Below are 17,470 nucleotides of genomic sequence, written 5' to 3'. Positions count from 1 at the left end.
CCAGTTGTGGAAATACCAGAGGGAGGCAAGAGTTTGCCTAAGGGCTGGAAATTGACCTGGTTCTTGAGGAGTTGGGTCAAGGGACACATAAAATTGGGAGTGGGGTGGTCAGTGTGGCTGGGTTAGGGCCAGAGGAGGAAGTTATTCCCACAAACAGGCCAGGCCACCAGTAGTTTCACATCATATTCTGAATCACCCGAGAACAGGCCCAAGAAACCCCATTCAACCACCCAAAGAAAGCGTTCCTGTTTTCTGCACACGAAGCAGTGGGCTTGGCTTGGAAGAGAAAACCCCTTTTCTCCAGGGAAGTGTCAGCTCACATTCTACCCTGAGGGATCTTGGATAAGACAGGGTCTATGGGGGGCAGGGAGGGGGCTAGGCCAATCTAAATAGGGGGGCAGAGAAAATGTGGGTGGGAAAAGAGGGTGCCTGAGGGGGTTTCAGGGCTAAGGGCTGCTTCTAAGAACAGTAAGTTCCCTTCTACTATAAAACATGTCTGGGCTTCCCTGGTGGCGCAATGGTTGAGAATCCGCCTGCTGATGCAGGAGACACGGGTTCGTGCCCCGGTCCAGGAAGGTCTCACATGCCGAGGAGCAACTAAGCCCGTGAGCCATGGCCGCTAGGCCTGCGCGTCTGGAGCCTGTGCTCCGCAACGGAAGAGGCCACAACAGTGAGTGAGAGGCCCGCAAAAAAAAAAACAAAAAAAACATGTCCACATAGGCCCACCCAAGTCTCCAGCCCCACAGAATTCAGCCAGCTGCATGGGGTGTCCTCATAGGGTGACTTAAAACCCCATATCCCAAATATCTCCTGGGGGACAAAGGAAGCGTAGATTTGGAGCTGGAACGAGAGCTGCTTGGCCCTGGAGGTATTTCGTGATGTTCGCCCAGGTCCTCCCCCTCTGGCCACTGTCCGGTGACATGACAGCCTTCGACCGCAGGGGAATTCACATTGGTCCTCCGGAGTCAGAAGCAACAAGATCCCCAGAAACTTCCCCACCCTACAGCCTGATTCCACTGGTTGCGTGAAGGCCAGGCAAGAGAGCCCCAGCCCAGGGCCACAAACCAGCCCTGTGACAGCCGAGCAGGTGCTGTGGATGGACGAACGGACTGACGGACTGACGGACGTGCAAGGACGAGGGAGGAAGACAGACCCCACCAAGGCAGGAGGAAGAGGAACAGGCACCGAGGGTCCTTCAAGTCACATGCAGGCAAGCGGGTTGCTGAAGAAGCGAGCAGAGGCAGCTCTCAGCAGACGGGTTAGACCAGCTGCTCCTCAGGGGGTTAATTAGCATAAATGCAAATAACCAGGTAGCACCACCCACCTCCCAAGGCCCGCCCCTGCCCCCCCACCATATGTCTGCAGGCAGGGTTCAGCTTACGTGGTGTCAAGTTCTATGAGATTGGTATCTACTGGAGCCTCGTTCTCTGGAACTAAACACAGGAGAGACGAGCGCCCATGGGTTATTGGTGAGTGGACAAGCGGGCGGGTGGGCACAGGTCCCCACCCCGGGACAACTAAGCTAAGATGGGGAGGGAGAGGAGGAAGGGGAGTGGAGAAGGCGGGGCTGGTCCTTGGTCTTGGAAACACCTCAAATAACCTTAAATGCAGGGAGGAGGGTCCAGGGAGGGCCAGGGAGGCCCACAGCAGGCCCAGGGGAACAGAAAAATCTCTAGACCCTGCTCCTCTTGGCATGTCTCCAACACGACTTAGATTCATCTGTTGCATGCATGACTGTCACTAACTCTAATACAACCATTTATTCACATTTTCACACCTCTGAACTTGGGGTATGTTTACAATCAATGGCGTTTCGAAGTTTAATTGTGGGAACACTTTTCTTTCTTTGTGGTACATACTACAGTGTTTCTTTCAACTGAAACAGTCTTAGGTTTAATCCGGTATCACTTGGAAAAATTATGGGGATGGTGTGTCCAGGGATCATCTTATCCATGCAGCCCCTTCCGCTATGCCTGGATGCCAGACACGGGGTCCAAGCATGGGCCGCGCTGCTCCCACCACCACCCCCAGCCCAGAGAGAACAGAGCCAGACCTCTTTGTCTCCTGAGGAGTCAGATGCAAATAGGAGTGTGGGCCTCACAAAAGATCCTGTGAGCTGGGGAAGAGGCGTGACCCTGGGCTCAAGGCTGACCCAGAGGTAGGTGGGGTGATAGGGAAACCCCATCCCAGTGACCCACAGATTCTGCTCACCTTCCCGATGCGGGGGTTCCTCTTTGGGCTTGGGGTGCATTAGGGTGAAGGGCAGCTCCACAGCCACGTCACTGAAAGAGACCCAGACCAGTTGAGCCTTGAATCCAGTCCCAGGCTGTGAGTCTCAGTGCCCTGTTACTGTGAGGACTCGGGAGGGTTTTACGGTAGCTCTGGGCCAAGAGGCAGGAAATCTGGCCCCAAGACCCAGTTCCACCACTCTCTGAGCATCAGTCTATCTGGGAGATGAACTGGCAGATTTCTTCTCCTGGCTCCATAAAACATGGAAACTTCTTCCCCTTTCCTGAGAAGGATCCCTGGATTCCTAGGAGGTGGGAGGAGGCACAGGGGTGGCAAAAGGATTGCCCAGGGCAGTGAGTGTGCATCTTGCTCACTGAGTGGCTCCAGAGGTGCCCCGAGTCCCTGCTGGCCTCAAATGGCCACAGCCAGCCCAGCCTCCCCTGACACTGCCCTTCCCAACTTCCTGGTTGGAACTCCTCCCACCCTCACTCTGTCTTATCTCCCAACATCTCTAGGGGGCTCCTGTGAAAGTGCTCCGGTGGCCCTAGCCCCCTGCAATCTAGAGGATGCACTGCTGAGGTTGGCTTAATCAAATTCAAGCTAGATGGGACCCAGGCCTCAGCACTGTCTACATTGTGCACACAGCCTTGAAGCCATGTGGGGATGGAAGGATGGGAGCGGTGCTGCTACTGGCTAATGCTTCTGACTGGGCCTTCTCTCCCCTTAGCCCTGATGGACAGAATAATAACAAGAGCAGACACTCACATGGTACTGACTCTGTGCCAAGGAGGAGTCTACTTTTTTTTTTTTTTTCGGCCTTGCTGCTCAGCTTGCAGGATCTTAGTTCCTTGACAAGGGATCGAACCTGTGCTCCCTGCAGTGGAAGCGTAGAGTCCTAACCACTGGACCGCCAGGGCATTCCACCAAGGAGTAGTCTAGAGTCACTCATTTAACCTTCACAACAACCCAACGTACAGGCTGGGAAATTGAGACCAAGGAGAAAACGCAGCTTATCCAAGGCCGTACAGCTATTAAAAGAAAGTGACAGGGCTTCCCTGGTGGCACAGTGGTTAAGAATCCACCTGCCAATGCAGGGGACACAGTTCAAGCCCTGGTCTGGGAAGATCCCACATGCCGCGGAGCAACTAAGCCTGTGCGCCACAACTACTGAGCCTGTGCTCTAGAGCCCGTGAACCACAACTACTGAGCCCGAGTGCCACAACTACTGAAGCCCGCGTGCCTAGAGCCCGTGCTCTGCAACAAGAGAAGCCACCCAATGAGAAGTCCACGCACCGCAACGAAGTGTGGACCCCGCTCGCCGCAACTAGAGAAAAGCCCGCGCGGCAACAAAGACCCAAAGCAGCCAAAAATTAAATTATTTTTTTTTTAAAGAAAGTTACAGACTGAGGATTCTGACTCCCTAATTCACACCCTTAACCCTGTGTGATAACATCTCAGAATTGAGAAGGTGATTCCACCCACCCTTTCTCCATTCCAGGCAAAAGCAGCCCAGAAAGCTCCTCCACTCCACTTAGGTGGTATCACCCTACAAGGCCCTGTCAAACTGTGAACGACTACATCTTACTGACACATCATCTTACTGACTTTGCTGCCAGGGGCTGGTTGAGAGGAGAATGGGGCAGGGGACGGAGGGGTCGGGGTATAAACTACACAACCAGAAAGGGCTGTTCTGCCAGCCCCACCACTCACTGAGGAACACTTCACATCTTTAAGTCTCACTGAGCTTATCTGGAAAACGAGGTTAACTATACCCTTCTAGAGCCACTTGCAGGAGGTGATGTAGGTAAAAGGCTTGGTTAAACCGTGAAGCTTGTGCCTGCCAGAATTATTACTTCCCCTCAATAGGAACACGGGGTTTCATAAAGCTATTGAAACAATGTGGCTTTTTTTTTGCTTTTTGCTTCCAAAGGGGATTGCTTCTCCAGGTTCACTTGGAAAAGTGAGCTATCAAAATGGAAGCTGGTGGAAGACAGACTGCCAACCTTCACTAAAGCCATCCAGAATACAGATGGAAGAATCCGGACCTTAACCTTCCACCAGGCTATGAGCAATCAAGGGCAGGGGGTGTATCTGATTCCTCTCCGGGACCTCAGTCCCCCTCACAAGGCTGGGCTCAAGTATGGGTTCAGGAAATTCTTACTGAATTACATTGAATTGAATTTCACCTCTCCAAATGGACTGTTTTCTTGGGATGAGCAATAGCGGCATCTTGTGACAGGAGGAAGCAAAAGCACTGGGTTTGGGGAACAGGTATTTTTGGAATGCACGTGGATCCAGTTGGCTCCAAGCCTTGTCTACAAAGGCAGATCTCAGGAGCTCTCCTTAAGAACACTCAGCCAGCAGTTAGTTCTCATTAGTGTAGAAGTTTGAAAGCCACAAAGCCTGCATTTCTCCAAAACATCCTGTAAATCAGAATGATTGGTGGCCACTCCCCAGATACATGGAGCCAACTTTGCTGTCTGCAAAGGTCCTTGTCACTTGGGTAGGATGGAAGAGCAGGGCGAGGTTTGAAAGGAGAAACTGCACTTCCCCAGTCCCTCTGGAGAGGGTCCTAGTCCCGGCACAGGCCTGAGCCTGGCAATCAAGTGACTGCTAAGATTCCTTCCAACCCAGTGCCCGTGATTCTAGACAATCAGGACAATGGTCTCTGGGCCCTTCAGGAAGGGTTGAGTTGATCAGGTCGAAGGAAGGGACTTTACCTGGATGCAAGATCTCCCAACAGGCTGGGTGGATCAGAGGAGGCGGGAGAAGTGGTCAGGAGAGAGTTCAGAGAGGAAGAAAACAGAAAGCATGTTCATTTACCACCTCTGTTCCCCTTTGGATTGGATCCTGGGACACACTCTACCCACCCCAGTTGTAACTGTTCGTTCAGGGACATACAGCGATGTGAGCCCTGTGTGGGGAACTGAAACCCAGGCCCGGCTAAGCCAAACTCCCTTCAAGGGGAGCCCCAGGGTCATTATCTGTAAAGGACACATAAAAGTTAACCCTTGTGCTGCCTGCCCTGGGGAGGCTGGAACTATCCAATGGCAGGAGGAAGCACTTTAGGATTCCCCAAGGGCTCCTCAAGGAGGAGCCTGAGGCAGACTGTGGGTCCTGCAAGAGTCACAGGACACGGGATTTGAGATGTCCTATAATATATCATCCGTATTACACACTGTCACCTGCACAAGGCATTATTCTAAGAATAAAGAAGACTCAATGTCTAATGCTATTAGCTTTCCAATCTTTTCATAGAAATTTAGGAATTAAAAAAAATCCCTCTGACAAATTAGAAATCCTAATTCTAGGTTTATAACAACATGTAGGCCCAACATATGGAGAAAAGTGGGAGTTCTTTCTGAGCTTCCATCAGACTATGCTCCAGGTAAGAGAATACGTTTGGTCTACTGCCATGACCCCAGCACCCAGCCCGTGACCTGAGATTAAGGGAGGAGATTTCAGGAAATGTGTGGGGAATTGTCTGGGCCTCTGTTTCCCCATCTGTAAAATGGGAGAATCAGAGCATCCCCAATCCAACTCTGGAATTCTGAGCTCCTTGAGCCATTTCCCTAGCAGATCAGCCTGGGTATGAGTCGGGGTGGCGCTGTGCCCTGAGATGTGATGATGGACACGGCACCCCTTGTAGATCCCACAGCACAGACTCTGGGGAAGCTTCTCCCCACCTCCCACGTCCCCAGACTAGCGATGGGGAAGAGGAGGAGGAGGAAAAAGAGGAAGAAGAGGAGAAAGCGGGAGGAGAGAAAGAGGGGAGGGGCCAGAGAGGGTCCAAAGGCCTCTGAAGTAGAAGAGGGAAAGGGGTGGAGGAGGAGAAAGAGAAGGAACAGGATTCAGCTAAAAGGTCCAGCAAACAGGCAGAATGGGGCAGCGGGTGTGGCCATCAGGGACCTCCCTGCTGCACTTCGGGGTCTGGGTCTGGGCTGGGCTGGGCTGGAGCACTTACCCGCCCCGAGATACCACCAGCTTCACCTTCACTTTGTAGGAAACAATGATGCCCAGGATCTCCCGGTTGGCTCCTTCCCTCAACCTGTGAGGCGACACAGGGAAGTCGGTTCACAGGGCTTGCTGGTGGACAAGACCTGGCAGGGTGTGGTGTGGTGTGGGCAGCGGCCATCGGTCCCTTTCCTGGCCACTCAGCCGCCAGGTACAGGCAGAGCCCAGTGTGTGAGAAAGGCGAGGCCTGCTCTCAGGGAGAGGGAACTCAGAGTCTGGCTTTGCGGTCCTGGGAACCGCTCCTCCCTCCAGGGGCCTGAGTCCCGGCAGTGCTGTGCGGAGCAGCTCTTCCTGCTCTCAGGTGGTTTCCCTTTCTCTCACTCCTGGGCCAGAGAGGAGAGGGCAGTTGTCGGGGGAGAGGAGGGGAGTGGGTACCAGGGAAGACCCTGCAGGAGGCGATGCTTTAATTAAGTCTTGAAAGCAGGTAGGATTTGAGCCAGGGAAGAAGAGAGCAAACACTCTGAGGGGAGGTGGCAGCATACGAAGGGGCGGGTGAGACAGCGTTTGGGCTGGAGTGGCGGGCAGCGGTGCTGCAGAGGTGGGTCAAACCCCCAGGAAGGGCCAGACCTCAGCAGACAGGGCAAGATGGGTCCCCACACCCCCAGGTCTCCACTAGAGGAGGGTGGCCTCAGGGAGTCAGTGGTGATCATGGGACAGGAGTGACCCTATGTTATGGCCCTGGGATCTCTGCCCTCCAGGGACACCCCCACGTGTGGTTTAGCCCAGCTCACCACCCTCAACTCTCCAGACTCCCCAGGCCTGTCCTGATTCATCCTCTCCTGCTAGGACCCTTCCAGAAGCCACTCCCTCCCTCCCTCCCTTCCTTCCTTCCTTCCTTCCAGCCTTGCTCTGCCTCAGGGTCACATTCCAACAGAAGACATGATGTCAGAAGCTCCTGCCTCTTGCATGAAGCCTTTCCAGGTTGCCCTCCCCTAGGCAAGCCAGCAGAGCCCAGCACTGACTACGAGAGGCTGGTCGAGTGGTCCATCTTGCTCTCTGGGGCGCCCCTGTATAGGGGTGGGATTGGGGGACAGCTTCCCTCGCAGTTCAAGCTCATTGAGGACAGGCCCTGGACAACACTTGGGGAGAGGGTAGCCTGAGCCCACGCTGGCACTGGGGGGGCCAAGGTGGGTGTGGACCCGTTTGGGAGAAGGGTAGGGGAGCCGGGGGAGGGGGGACATCCAAGAGCCTGGGACTAGGGAGGGTAGGTCCTCACAGGGTGCTGGAGGCCAGGTTCGTGTCCTCATGTTTGAGCTTCCCGTCCAGGGCGAGGCCCCGCTTCTCTCGGTTGTTGGCCAGGAAGGGGGTCAGCGTGTAGACCTTGCAGAATGTCGAGCTGGGCGCCACTGTGTCACTGGGAAGAAGGGGGACCGATGTGGAGATGCCCCCCAGGGCCAACCCCAGCCCAGCCAAGTCACAGAGCCCGGCCCTGCTCCAAGTCCCCCTCCCCCATGAAGGGGCCACATGGGCCAGGCCCAGCTCTGGCAGGGAGACCACTGCCACCCAAAAGGGGCGCATCTCTGCTCCACATGCAAACAGCAATGACTCTGGGGGTGATCCAACAACTTCATTCTTGGTTTGTAAGCAGCTGCAAGGTTTTAAAAATTCAATGTACTGCTTGGCCCTGTGCTGTTGGGCTAGGAGAAGTTTTTAGTGGAGACTGCATGGACTTTTTTTTTTCCTAACATATTATTAGGAAAGAATTTCAAACATACAGGAAAACTGAAAGAGTTGTGCAGTGAACACCCATATACCCACCCGCTAGGTTCTACAATGAAGACCTTATTTGCTTTCTCTCCTCTCCATCTATCATGTGTAAAGTGTTTGGCGCGTTCAGTTTTGACCTGCTTTTGCTCTATGTGCCATCCCCCTTCTCAACAATGAGCGAGCTGGGGCACAGCAAGCCTCGCAGAAGAGCCCCAGCTCTGCCACTGGCCAGCCTTGTGAGGCTGAGCACGTCACATCTCTCTGGCCCCATTTCCTTCCCTACGTACTGGGGTCAGCAGCAACCCCAACTCAGAGGGCTTTGTGCAATCTAGGTTTCCAGTACAGTGTAATGATTCTCTTCCCTCCATAACCCCAGTCCTCTTAGATTCACTAGCTCTTATTTTGTCATTCCAGTTTTAGTGGGTCTTTTCCCTGACTGTAGCATGCATTTCCTTATAGCTAAACCAAGTGGATGGTTTCTAAAAGGCTGTTCAGGGTCATTTACACTGAGTGGCAAGGAAATCTGAGGCCAGGCCCTCTGCCAGGTGGAGAAGAGCCACCTGGACCTGTGACCAGACCTAGGGCTTCTCTTTTCCCCACCGGATCCCACATGTCCAAAGCTGGCCTTGTGCTCACTTACTCAGCCTCTTCCATGGCCACGGGGCACTTGTACTGCGCTGTGTTGAAAAGGCAGATGTCTGCATACTGGCGCACTGGGGAGGAAGAGGGAAACAAGGTGGGGTGAGCCAGGGGTCCCAGGCTCCCTGAGCTGCGGATGTTCAGCCCCAGGCAACAGCCAGTCCACCAGAAGCTTCTGCAGGAGATGGACCCATCCTCTACATGGCAGCTCAAACATGCCCACTCCTTCCATAAAGAAAAATCTCCCCCTGAAGGACAGCCCTGGCCAGAACCCAGGGAACCTAAGAGAAGAGGGGGCTTCAATAGTAAACTCATTACCCCGCCAATAAGCAGCCTGTGTCACCAGCCTCAAAAGCCTTACCCTTTGGCTTAGCAGGCCTTGGGCTTCTCTGTGGGCCAGTAGTTAATTTACAAGGCTGTTAGTGAGGGAAGAGCCTTCAGCTACCCCAACCCCTGGGAGGAGCCCCCTTGCCGCCCCCTGGGCTGGCCCTCTGCCCGAGTACCCGAGATCTTGATCTTCTTCACTGTCTTGTTGGTGTTGTTGGTGACGTGGACGTTGACACTGATGGGTTCTCCGTGGTAGTAGATCTGGGAGGTGTAAGAAGGGAGAGGGATGGATGGGAAGACTCCAAAGTTTTAGGTGACGGGGGGGAGGGAGAAGAGGCCCCACACACATCTCCTGGGGTTCCCCAGGCCTTGGCCACTCTGACATTGGCCCCAAGTTCATCAGCCACTTCCCACTGATGCCACTGGGCATGTTAAACTTAAGTCCTTTGTGGGACCTTGAAAGATAATTAAGTTAGAAGGTGATACTCCTGTGTTTGACTCCGGGGTTGGTCACCAGAAGTAACGATAACAGTAATAATAACGGTAATGAGGGTGAGAGCGGTGTGACCTTGAACAGGTTATCTAAGCCTCAGTTACCCCCTCTGTACAATGGAGGGACTGGAGTAGGTGATATATCAAGTCCCTGCCGGCTCTGGCTGCCTGGAATTTAGACCCAGGAGGGTCTGGAAGAAGCAGGAGAAAGGTGGGGAAGGGCTGATGCACTCACTGAGGGAACCTGCTCTGAATCCTCATTGAAGAGCCTCAACTTGCATCTTGGCCCAAGCACTTGCCTTCAGCTGCCCCCCAAGAGGGAAAGGAGGTGCTCACACTTCAAAGGGGGACAGGGGTGCAGGGAGATGGCCAGGACCCAGGACCCTTCAGGAGGTATGCTGACTTCTGAAGTCAGTCGCACCCTTCGAGCTCATGCCCCACCTCTGCCACGCCTTTAGTCCCCAAGAGGCTTCTCCAAATCCTCCACCGGAGGTCTCAGATTCCCTGAGCCCTGTGATCCTTGGGCTGGAGGCAGAAGCTCCCAGCCGAGGAGGCCCGGAGGGTATGAGAGAGCTGGGATCTGAGGCTCCAACCCTGGGGGAGCGGCCCCCACCCCCTGCCAAGCCCGAGCCTCCTACCTCCTTATCCAGGGAGGCCTCCAGATGCAAAGGCTTATCCGACATGAGGAACTGCCTGGTGGTCTCGGCTGTGGGCTGGGGGCCGGGCCTCTCCGGGGCGTATTGCACCTTGCGGATGACCAGACGCACAGAATTCCTAATGGAGATGGGTAAGGCAAAAGATGACCAGAGTCACCTCCCTCCATCCTCTTTCCTTGCGACCCTCACATCCTTCTCTTGCTCAAGAGACTGCCATGGTTCCCATGACCTTGGACTCCAGTCCAAACTGCAGAGTTTGGCATAGGGCCTTGTCACCATCTGGTCATGCTCCAACCTCCTCCCTCCTGTCCCCAGCCTCCTCCACTTCCTCACTAACATTCTTGATGGTCTATTCAGTCCTATTTCTGAAGCTCTGCTTATACTGGGTCCCAGCCTAAAACACTCTCTTCCAGCTTCTGCCCTCATTTGCTTCCTTCCTCAAGGCCCAACCAAACACCTGCTCTACTAGGAAACTCCCTAGATCCGCCCACTCTGATCGTGTCCTGGTCTGAACTCCCACCACATCGGAGGCCGAACCATCCCATGGCAGCACTTTATGTGGATCTGTGTGTTGGTAGCCAGCGGGATGCTAAGAAAGGGACTATTGTTTCACTTCCTGCATCCCTTAGGTCACCTAATGGTGTGAGCTCTTTAAGGACAGAAGTTTTTGTCTAAATTGTTCACTACTGTATTCTCAGTATTTATGACAGTGCCTGCTGCCATATAATAAATACCTGCTAAATATCTATTAAAGAAAAACATACACAGGGGACAAGGGCCCCATGAAGAAACGGGGCTCAGAGAGGTGATAAGAGTTCAGTGAGGAGGTGTGGATTCAGTCAGGGGGAGTAAGGAGGATAAAGACTCAGTGAGAGGATGGAGGCCCAGAGATGGGATGGGGCTCAATGCAGGTGATGGGCTCAGGGAGGAAACAAGGACATGAAGATTTGGTGAGGGGATGGGGACTCAGTCAGGCAGTCTCCTGACTGTCAGGTGTGCTAGGTATCCCGGCATCCCTCTTTCTCAGATAAGCCACCACCATTCCCTGAGCTGGATAGCCAGGGTTAAAGTCCTAGCTCTCCCCATACTAACTATATGACCTTGAGTAAATTAACCTCCGTGCCTCAGTCTCCTCATCTATAAAATGGTGACAACAGCAGGACCCACTTCTTAGGGTTGCTGTGAGGACTGAATTAGTTCATACATGTCTGTCACTTTGAACTGTGTCTTGTGTCTAATAAGCTCTTGATAAGTGACAGTTGCTATATCATTATTAGTAACTCCAGCGTGGACTTAAAATATCCCATTGGTGATAGGTTGAGAGTGCTGGCTCTCAATGCTGCCTCCTCTTCGCTGCTCTGGTTAGTTCACCTACCACAGCCTACAACATCCTTCCTTTCTCCTGATCTCAGAGCTTAAGAAGAAAAGGGAGACAGAGAAGCAAGGGAGAAGGATCCCATCTCCCCACACACATAAACTGCCAGGCTGGAGCTGGAGATATGCAATGCATCCTGCGACCACCAGGTGGCAAACTCAGACCGCTCCCTAAGAGGCAGCAGGAAGGAGGGTGGAGAAAGGAGGGTGGAAGGAGGGTGCATCAGAGCTGGGGGCTGAGGCCAGCCTCGCCAGGAGCCAGAGCAGAGCCCGACCCCAGGAGGGGCAGGTGTGAGCGCGGGGCTGGGCAGCTCACCCCAGAAGTCAGGGCCAGCTATTTCTGGCTGCTAGCTTGGGCTCTCTGTCTGCCCAGGGCTGTGTCTCTCCAGGAAAAGGCTTCCCCTCTCTGACATACGGCTGACCTCCTCCCTCTGCTCTGGAAGGGTTCACGTTCTCCCCTTCCCTGCCTTGTTTAGAAGCCTCCATTGACACCCCCTTAACCCGCTGCCACAACCTCCTGCTGATGGCCTCCCAGGAGAACTAGGAGATGGGGGTCCAAGCTGGCGGGAAACATCTTGCTCACTGTTTAAAACAATCTGATTTTCATTTTTCGTTTTTTTTCCAAAACAAAATTAAAGGACTCGCTGTCTGGAGAGGAAGAGATTAGAGGCAAGGACATAAAGGAAGTGGGTACAGTGGTGCAAAGGAAAAAGCGCTGAGGCCTGAGCCAAGGCAACTGAGCCACCTCCCCCAGGAAGCCCTCACAACCTGCCTGCCAGCCTTTCCGAGTGCCCTTTGCAGAGCTCCCAAGGCTGGAACATGAGGCCCCTCCTCGCACACTTCCAGGTATTGTGACTTCTGTCTTCTTCGGACTTTGCCCATCCTGTCTCCCTCCCTCCGCCAGCAGGCAGCCCACGACCAGGCAGGCGGAAGCTGCGCCCTTCTCACCGCTTGTGGATCTTCTCCTCCAGGTTCTCGGCGCAGAAGGCTTTCACTTCATAGTCCACACCGCAGGCCTGTGGGGAAGGGTCACTGACCGCAGAGCCTTGGAGAGGACCGGCTCCCGTGAGCATAGCCTGCCCACCCTCTCATTTAATGAGGCCGCTGGATGGGAGCACCACGTTCCCACGGCCTGACCCCCCTCATCTGACTCGGAGCCCTGCGCTCAGCCAGCCGCGGGGCTGCCTCCCCCATTCGATCTTCCCGCAGAGCTGCTCCCTGACCGGGCTCCTTTCCAGACTCCTGCCTGTCGGGGGGTGGGGGTGGGGGGGCTGTCCTCATCACTCAGCGAGGCAGCCGCCCAGAAACAACAGGCACCTCAGCAGCCCTGTTTAGAGAGCTCCCCACGACCTCCGGTGCACAGACCCTGCACTGGGCGCGTCCCTGCAGCGTCTCACTCCACCCTCCCGATCACACGACGAGGCACATCCTACCACCTCCATTTTGCAGATGAGGAAACGGGCTCAGAGATCTGAAGCCTGGGCCACTCATGGTGTCACGCCTCTCTGAGCCTCAGTTTCCCCACCTGTGAAACAGTGATGACTGCACCTCCACACTGTGTTGTGAGGCCAGCTGGTTTTCCAGAGAACATTCTGCAGACAACACCGAGGCCAGCAAGAGTGACCCTGGGCACATAACTGAGTGATACCATATCTGCTGCCCTGTCTGAAAAGACTGCTTATCTGAGGTGGGATCTGCCCGGCCTAGAGGCAAGGAGGCTTCTACAGGGAGGGTTCCAGCACCCTCCCAGAGAAAAAGCCAGGGAACTGGAGACTCAGTGTCCTGGACCCAGAGAGATGCTCCCTTGGGGGTGACCCACCTTCCCTGTGTCTTCAGGCCCCGGCTGCAACGTCACAGAACACGGGAGGTTCGGAGGGATCTGTTAAGAGGATGGACAGACCTGTCACATTCGCCACTGACCTCTCTGTGTCTCTCACCCCAGGCACCCATACACACATTCATCAGACCAGGCCATGTCCCTCCCATCAGACTAGGGAATTCAGGGGACAGACCATGTTTCCCCCATCAGACCATGCCAAGCCACGCCCCATGTTAGACCAGAGGCCCCTTCAGTAAAGCCAAGGATTTCAGTGTTTTTCTTTATCTAAGGGTTTAACCCAGCACAGTCCCCAAAGAACAAGAGTTGAAAAGGTCTTTCCATCATGTCTACTGTGGTAGGCAGAATAATGGCCGCCCTAAGATGTCCACATCCTAATCTCCAAAACCTGTGATAATGTTACCTTAAATGGCAAAAGGAAATTTACAGTGTGATTCAGTTAAGGATCCTGAGATGGGGAGATTACCCTGGATTATCCAGATGGGCCTTATCACAGGGGTCCTTAACAGTGAAAGCAGGAAGCAGAAAAGACAGCGTCAGAGTGATGGGATTCGAGAAAGCCTGGACCAGCCATTGCTGGCTTTGAAGATGGAGGAGGGGTAGGCTAGGGACCGAAGAGTGTGAGTGGTTTCCAGAAGCAGGAAAAGGCAAGGAAACAGTTTCCCTCCTAGAGCCTCCAGAAAGAATGCAGCCCTGCTGGCACTTGATTTTAGCCCCGTGAGACCTGATTTTGATTTCTGACCTCCAGAAGTGTAAGATAACACATTCATGTTTTAATTAGCAGGTTTAATTACTACCAGGTCTGCAATGATTCGTTATAGCAGCCACAAGAAGCTAATACATCTATAACAGAGAGGATGGCTCTGTATCCTCTCCCCTTCTCTGACCCTCACAGAAAGCCAGGGGATTTCACTGAATCATAGAATCAGAGTCTGAGAAACAGTTAATTTGAAAATCCAGGATCTTGGGGTCTTGGAGTGGAAAGATGGCTGAGCAGGGAAATCCACTACTTGCCATCCTCGTTTATGAGCTGGGTTGAAGCAGGGCTAGTGGGCAGCTGGTCTGAGGGAGGAGACAGCGTTGTGGTGACCCAGGGGCCAGAAAGGGCTCCTTCTTTCTCTGCAGCAGCCCCCTCGACCCCCCTTTCTCCCACCAATGACCCAGACTCAGGAGGGTCTGGGGAGTAGCGCAGAGGTAAGGGTGATGCCCCTGGCAGTGGCCAGAGACACTTACCAGGCAACATAAGTGCCAATGCCCTGGTCCCAGCGTACACTGGGAAACTGGATGGCATGGAGCTGCTGCCCCAGCTGCCCCCATATGCCTTCCCAGAGGGCTTGCTAGAGGTGATGCTTCTGGAATGGGGCCCCAGGGGCTGGCAGTCCCTGACCTCAAAGGTGAAAGGGTAGGCGTGCTCGCCCAGCTTCTTGATGAGGCGCTCCTGCAGCCGAGTCAGGGGTTTCTTGTCCTCAGGGGCTGGCGGGAAGGACTGCACGTTGGCCACAAACAGGTCCTTGCGAAAGGTCAGGCCCAGGACATCCAGGTCCTCCCGGCCGTAGCGGAAGGCGCAGGTCAGTGTCACATAGACTGTGGGAGCAGGGGGCACTAAGGAGGGGTCTGGGAGGGCAGCAAACACGCCCCCCAGAGTGTGAGCCGCAGCCCTGGGACTGGCCCCACTGGAGGCACAGGTCTGTCCCAGAGCTCCTGCGGGGAGGGCTGCGCTGCCCTTGGGATGGGGTGTCGGGTGCCTGGCCCCTGGGAGGAAGTAGGGCTGACTGCTGGATCAGTTCTGTTCTTCTCCACCCCACTGCAGCCCAGAGCATGTGTGGAGAGGGTCTGACAGGGTTGATAGGGACTGGGAAGGAGCACAGTGGGAAAGAGTAGTGGGAGGGGAAACAAGTGCTGGGTGGTGTCCGGAAGGCTCAGAGTCCTGTCCCACTCACCTCCTGCCTCCTGTCCTCCTGCTGACCTTAGACAATCCCTTGACCTCCCCAGGAATCAATCTTCTCTTCTGTACAATGAGACCCTAACTCCTGCTCTGTTTGCATCCCCAGCCTTGCAACAGTCAGGATGGACTGATGTAAAAGGGCTCAGGGCATTAAAAGGTTCTCCCAAAATGGGCACGGGCAGGGCCGCCCCAGGCCAGGGGAGGCCAAGGCACCTGCTCTGACGTTGACTGGAGCTGTCGAGGCAAGTACCAGCGGGGAGGGGCAGGGACAAGCTTGTTGCCTCTCTTATTGCTGACGTTCTGCCTCCGAGTCAGGAAGGCCCTCGGCTGGAGGTCATGGAGGAAAAGGAGGCCCCGTGACAGGCTGGGGGGTAAGGGTCACAGCTCACCTCTCCTCTCCTTGAGATACTCAGGATCCACCAGGACCACACCATCTGGAGGAAGGACAGAGGGTGAGTAGACTTGACCACTCCAACTTCTGAGCCCCAAACACCAAGTTAAATTTAAACTCAACCATTTGTCTGTCCAAAAGCATCATGAGCAAAATGGGGAGATCCCGGAGGCGTAGGAGAAAGGAGGGCTGGGCCTGACCTTAAAAGTCCTGTCTGTGAGGTCAGGGGGCTCGGACTTGCCCCTGAGTTTGCAGGGTAACCAGAGGTATAGTTAAACATCAGGAAGACATAATCAGCTCAACGTTGTGAGGGAAAAAGATTTTCTCACTGTGGGTCATTTGAGCAACTCTGGATGATGCCCCAGCACTCTCTGGGATCTGCAGGGTACCAGCACAGGGCCTGGCATGAAGCAGGTGCCCTATGAACACTTGTCCAACAGTTCTCAGGGTGCCTGTGTGTGTTAGGGGAGCCAGATCCCTCCTGCCCCTCTCCCCAGTCCCCGTGACCCCACTGCTATCCTTAAAGGCCAAGGGGTGTGACCAGCCCTGGCCTCAGACAGCCCATAGGAAACTTTGCCTTGGAGCAGGCCACAGGTGAACACAGGGATGTTTGCTCCCTGCCTCCAAGTTCAGGGAGGAGATGGAAATGGCAGAGGGGGCAGTGAGCTTCAGAGGACACCAGACAGGGCTGGGGAGAAGAAGTAGGGTGGGGTCATAGTGCTCCAGGCCAGGAAGGGAGGGGCCTGCAGTAGAGCTGGACTCTGCAGCCCACAGCCTGCTCAGGGACCCCAGGGATTCCCCAGGTCTCCTTCCCTAACGTCGCAAAGGCCTTCCTCTCAGCAAGCTGAAACCTGCCACTCTGCTCCCACCTGGGCTCTGGAACCACAAGTCACTCCTGCCGTCTTGGCCCCAGCAAAGCCCGCAGAGATGTGATGACAGGACACGTTCTCTGTGAATTTTTCCCCAAGCAACACATCCTACTTTCTTCACCTGGACTTGGCCTCATGCAGTTTCCAGGGCCCGTCCTCCCAAACTGTCACCTTCTTTGGCCTCACTCGGGTTTGTTCATGTCCCTCTTTAATCATTTAACCTCTCTGGGCCTCACTGTCCACATTTATAAAATAGGGGTCATCCTGGGCCTCTCTCCCTCAAACAGTTGTGGGAAGAGGCAATGAGACTGAGGTTCTTTAAGGAGAGCTTTGGTTCTTAGAATCCTAACTGGGGTGATTCTGCCCCACAAGGGGATATTCGCAAGGTCTAACAACTTTTTTGATTGTCATACTGGGATGGGGGGGACTGCTGGTGTCTAAAGGGTAGAGGCCAGGAATGCTGCTAAGCATCCTTCAACAGAGAGGATGGCCCCCGCCAGCAAAGAATTATCCAATCCAAAATGTCAAGAGTGCTGAGGTTGAGAAACCCTGAACAAGAAAAAGTCCTTGGAAGGTGCCTTCAGCCACAGCCCAACCTCCGGTAAGAACCCCATGTCAGCGAGGACAGCCTCCATTTCACAAGCCCCTAGGTTTTCCTTCCACCTCCCACCCTCTGCCATTAGGAGGGAGCAGAACAAAGGATCTGCGAAGCCAGACTGCCATGGTTTGAATCCAGGCTCCTCGATCTACTAGCTCTGTGACCTGGAGGAAGTCACTTAACCTCCCTGTGCCTTGTTCTCCTCGGTAAAGCAGGGATGATAATAACAGTAGTTACCCTCAGTGTTGGGTACATAATAAGGCTCACGATAAGTGGTGGCTGTTGTCATCCTCCTCCTCCTCCTCCTCATCAGGACACCTGCGCTGCTTCTTACCTCAATCCTTCCCACAATTTCCTCTCACAGGTCCCTCAGTTGAAGAGGAAAGTAGCTG

General features: G+C 54.3%; 1 protein-coding gene across 4 annotated transcripts in view; it reads right to left on the bottom strand.

Annotated features, from left to right (window-relative positions):
- The window catches only part of ARRB1 (arrestin beta 1), a 78,235-nt gene that overhangs the window by 6,504 nt on the left and 54,261 nt on the right, over positions 1–17,470 (bottom strand). For 2 of the 4 annotated variants that reach the window (XM_067038483.1, XM_067038481.1), the window contains exons 4-15: positions 15,610–15,654; positions 14,663–14,859; positions 13,258–13,317; positions 12,387–12,454; positions 10,047–10,182; positions 9,093–9,177; positions 8,591–8,663; positions 7,460–7,597; positions 6,194–6,277; positions 4,950–4,973; positions 2,212–2,282; positions 1,382–1,433 (exon numbers count right to left, since the gene is read on the bottom strand). In XM_067038483.1, the coding sequence (XP_066894584.1) occupies positions 1,382–1,433; positions 2,212–2,282; positions 4,950–4,973; positions 6,194–6,277; positions 7,460–7,597; positions 8,591–8,663; positions 9,093–9,177; positions 10,047–10,182; positions 12,387–12,454; positions 13,258–13,317; positions 14,663–14,859; positions 15,610–15,654 (1,033 nt within the window). The remainder of the gene's footprint in view (positions 1–1,381; positions 1,434–2,211; positions 2,283–4,949; positions 4,974–6,193; positions 6,278–7,459; positions 7,598–8,590; positions 8,664–9,092; positions 9,178–10,046; positions 10,183–12,386; positions 12,455–13,257; positions 13,318–14,662; positions 14,860–15,609; positions 15,655–17,470) is intronic. The other 2 variants (XM_067038482.1, XM_059070865.2) reach the window with 1 other exon arrangement.

Source organism: Kogia breviceps, chromosome 7 (assembly GCF_026419965.1).
Source record: "Kogia breviceps isolate mKogBre1 chromosome 7, mKogBre1 haplotype 1, whole genome shotgun sequence".
Taxonomy (NCBI): domain Eukaryota; kingdom Metazoa; phylum Chordata; class Mammalia; order Artiodactyla; family Physeteridae; genus Kogia; species Kogia breviceps.
Note: the sequence above shows the minus strand (reverse complement) of the source record. Positions and strands in the feature narration are given on the sequence as shown.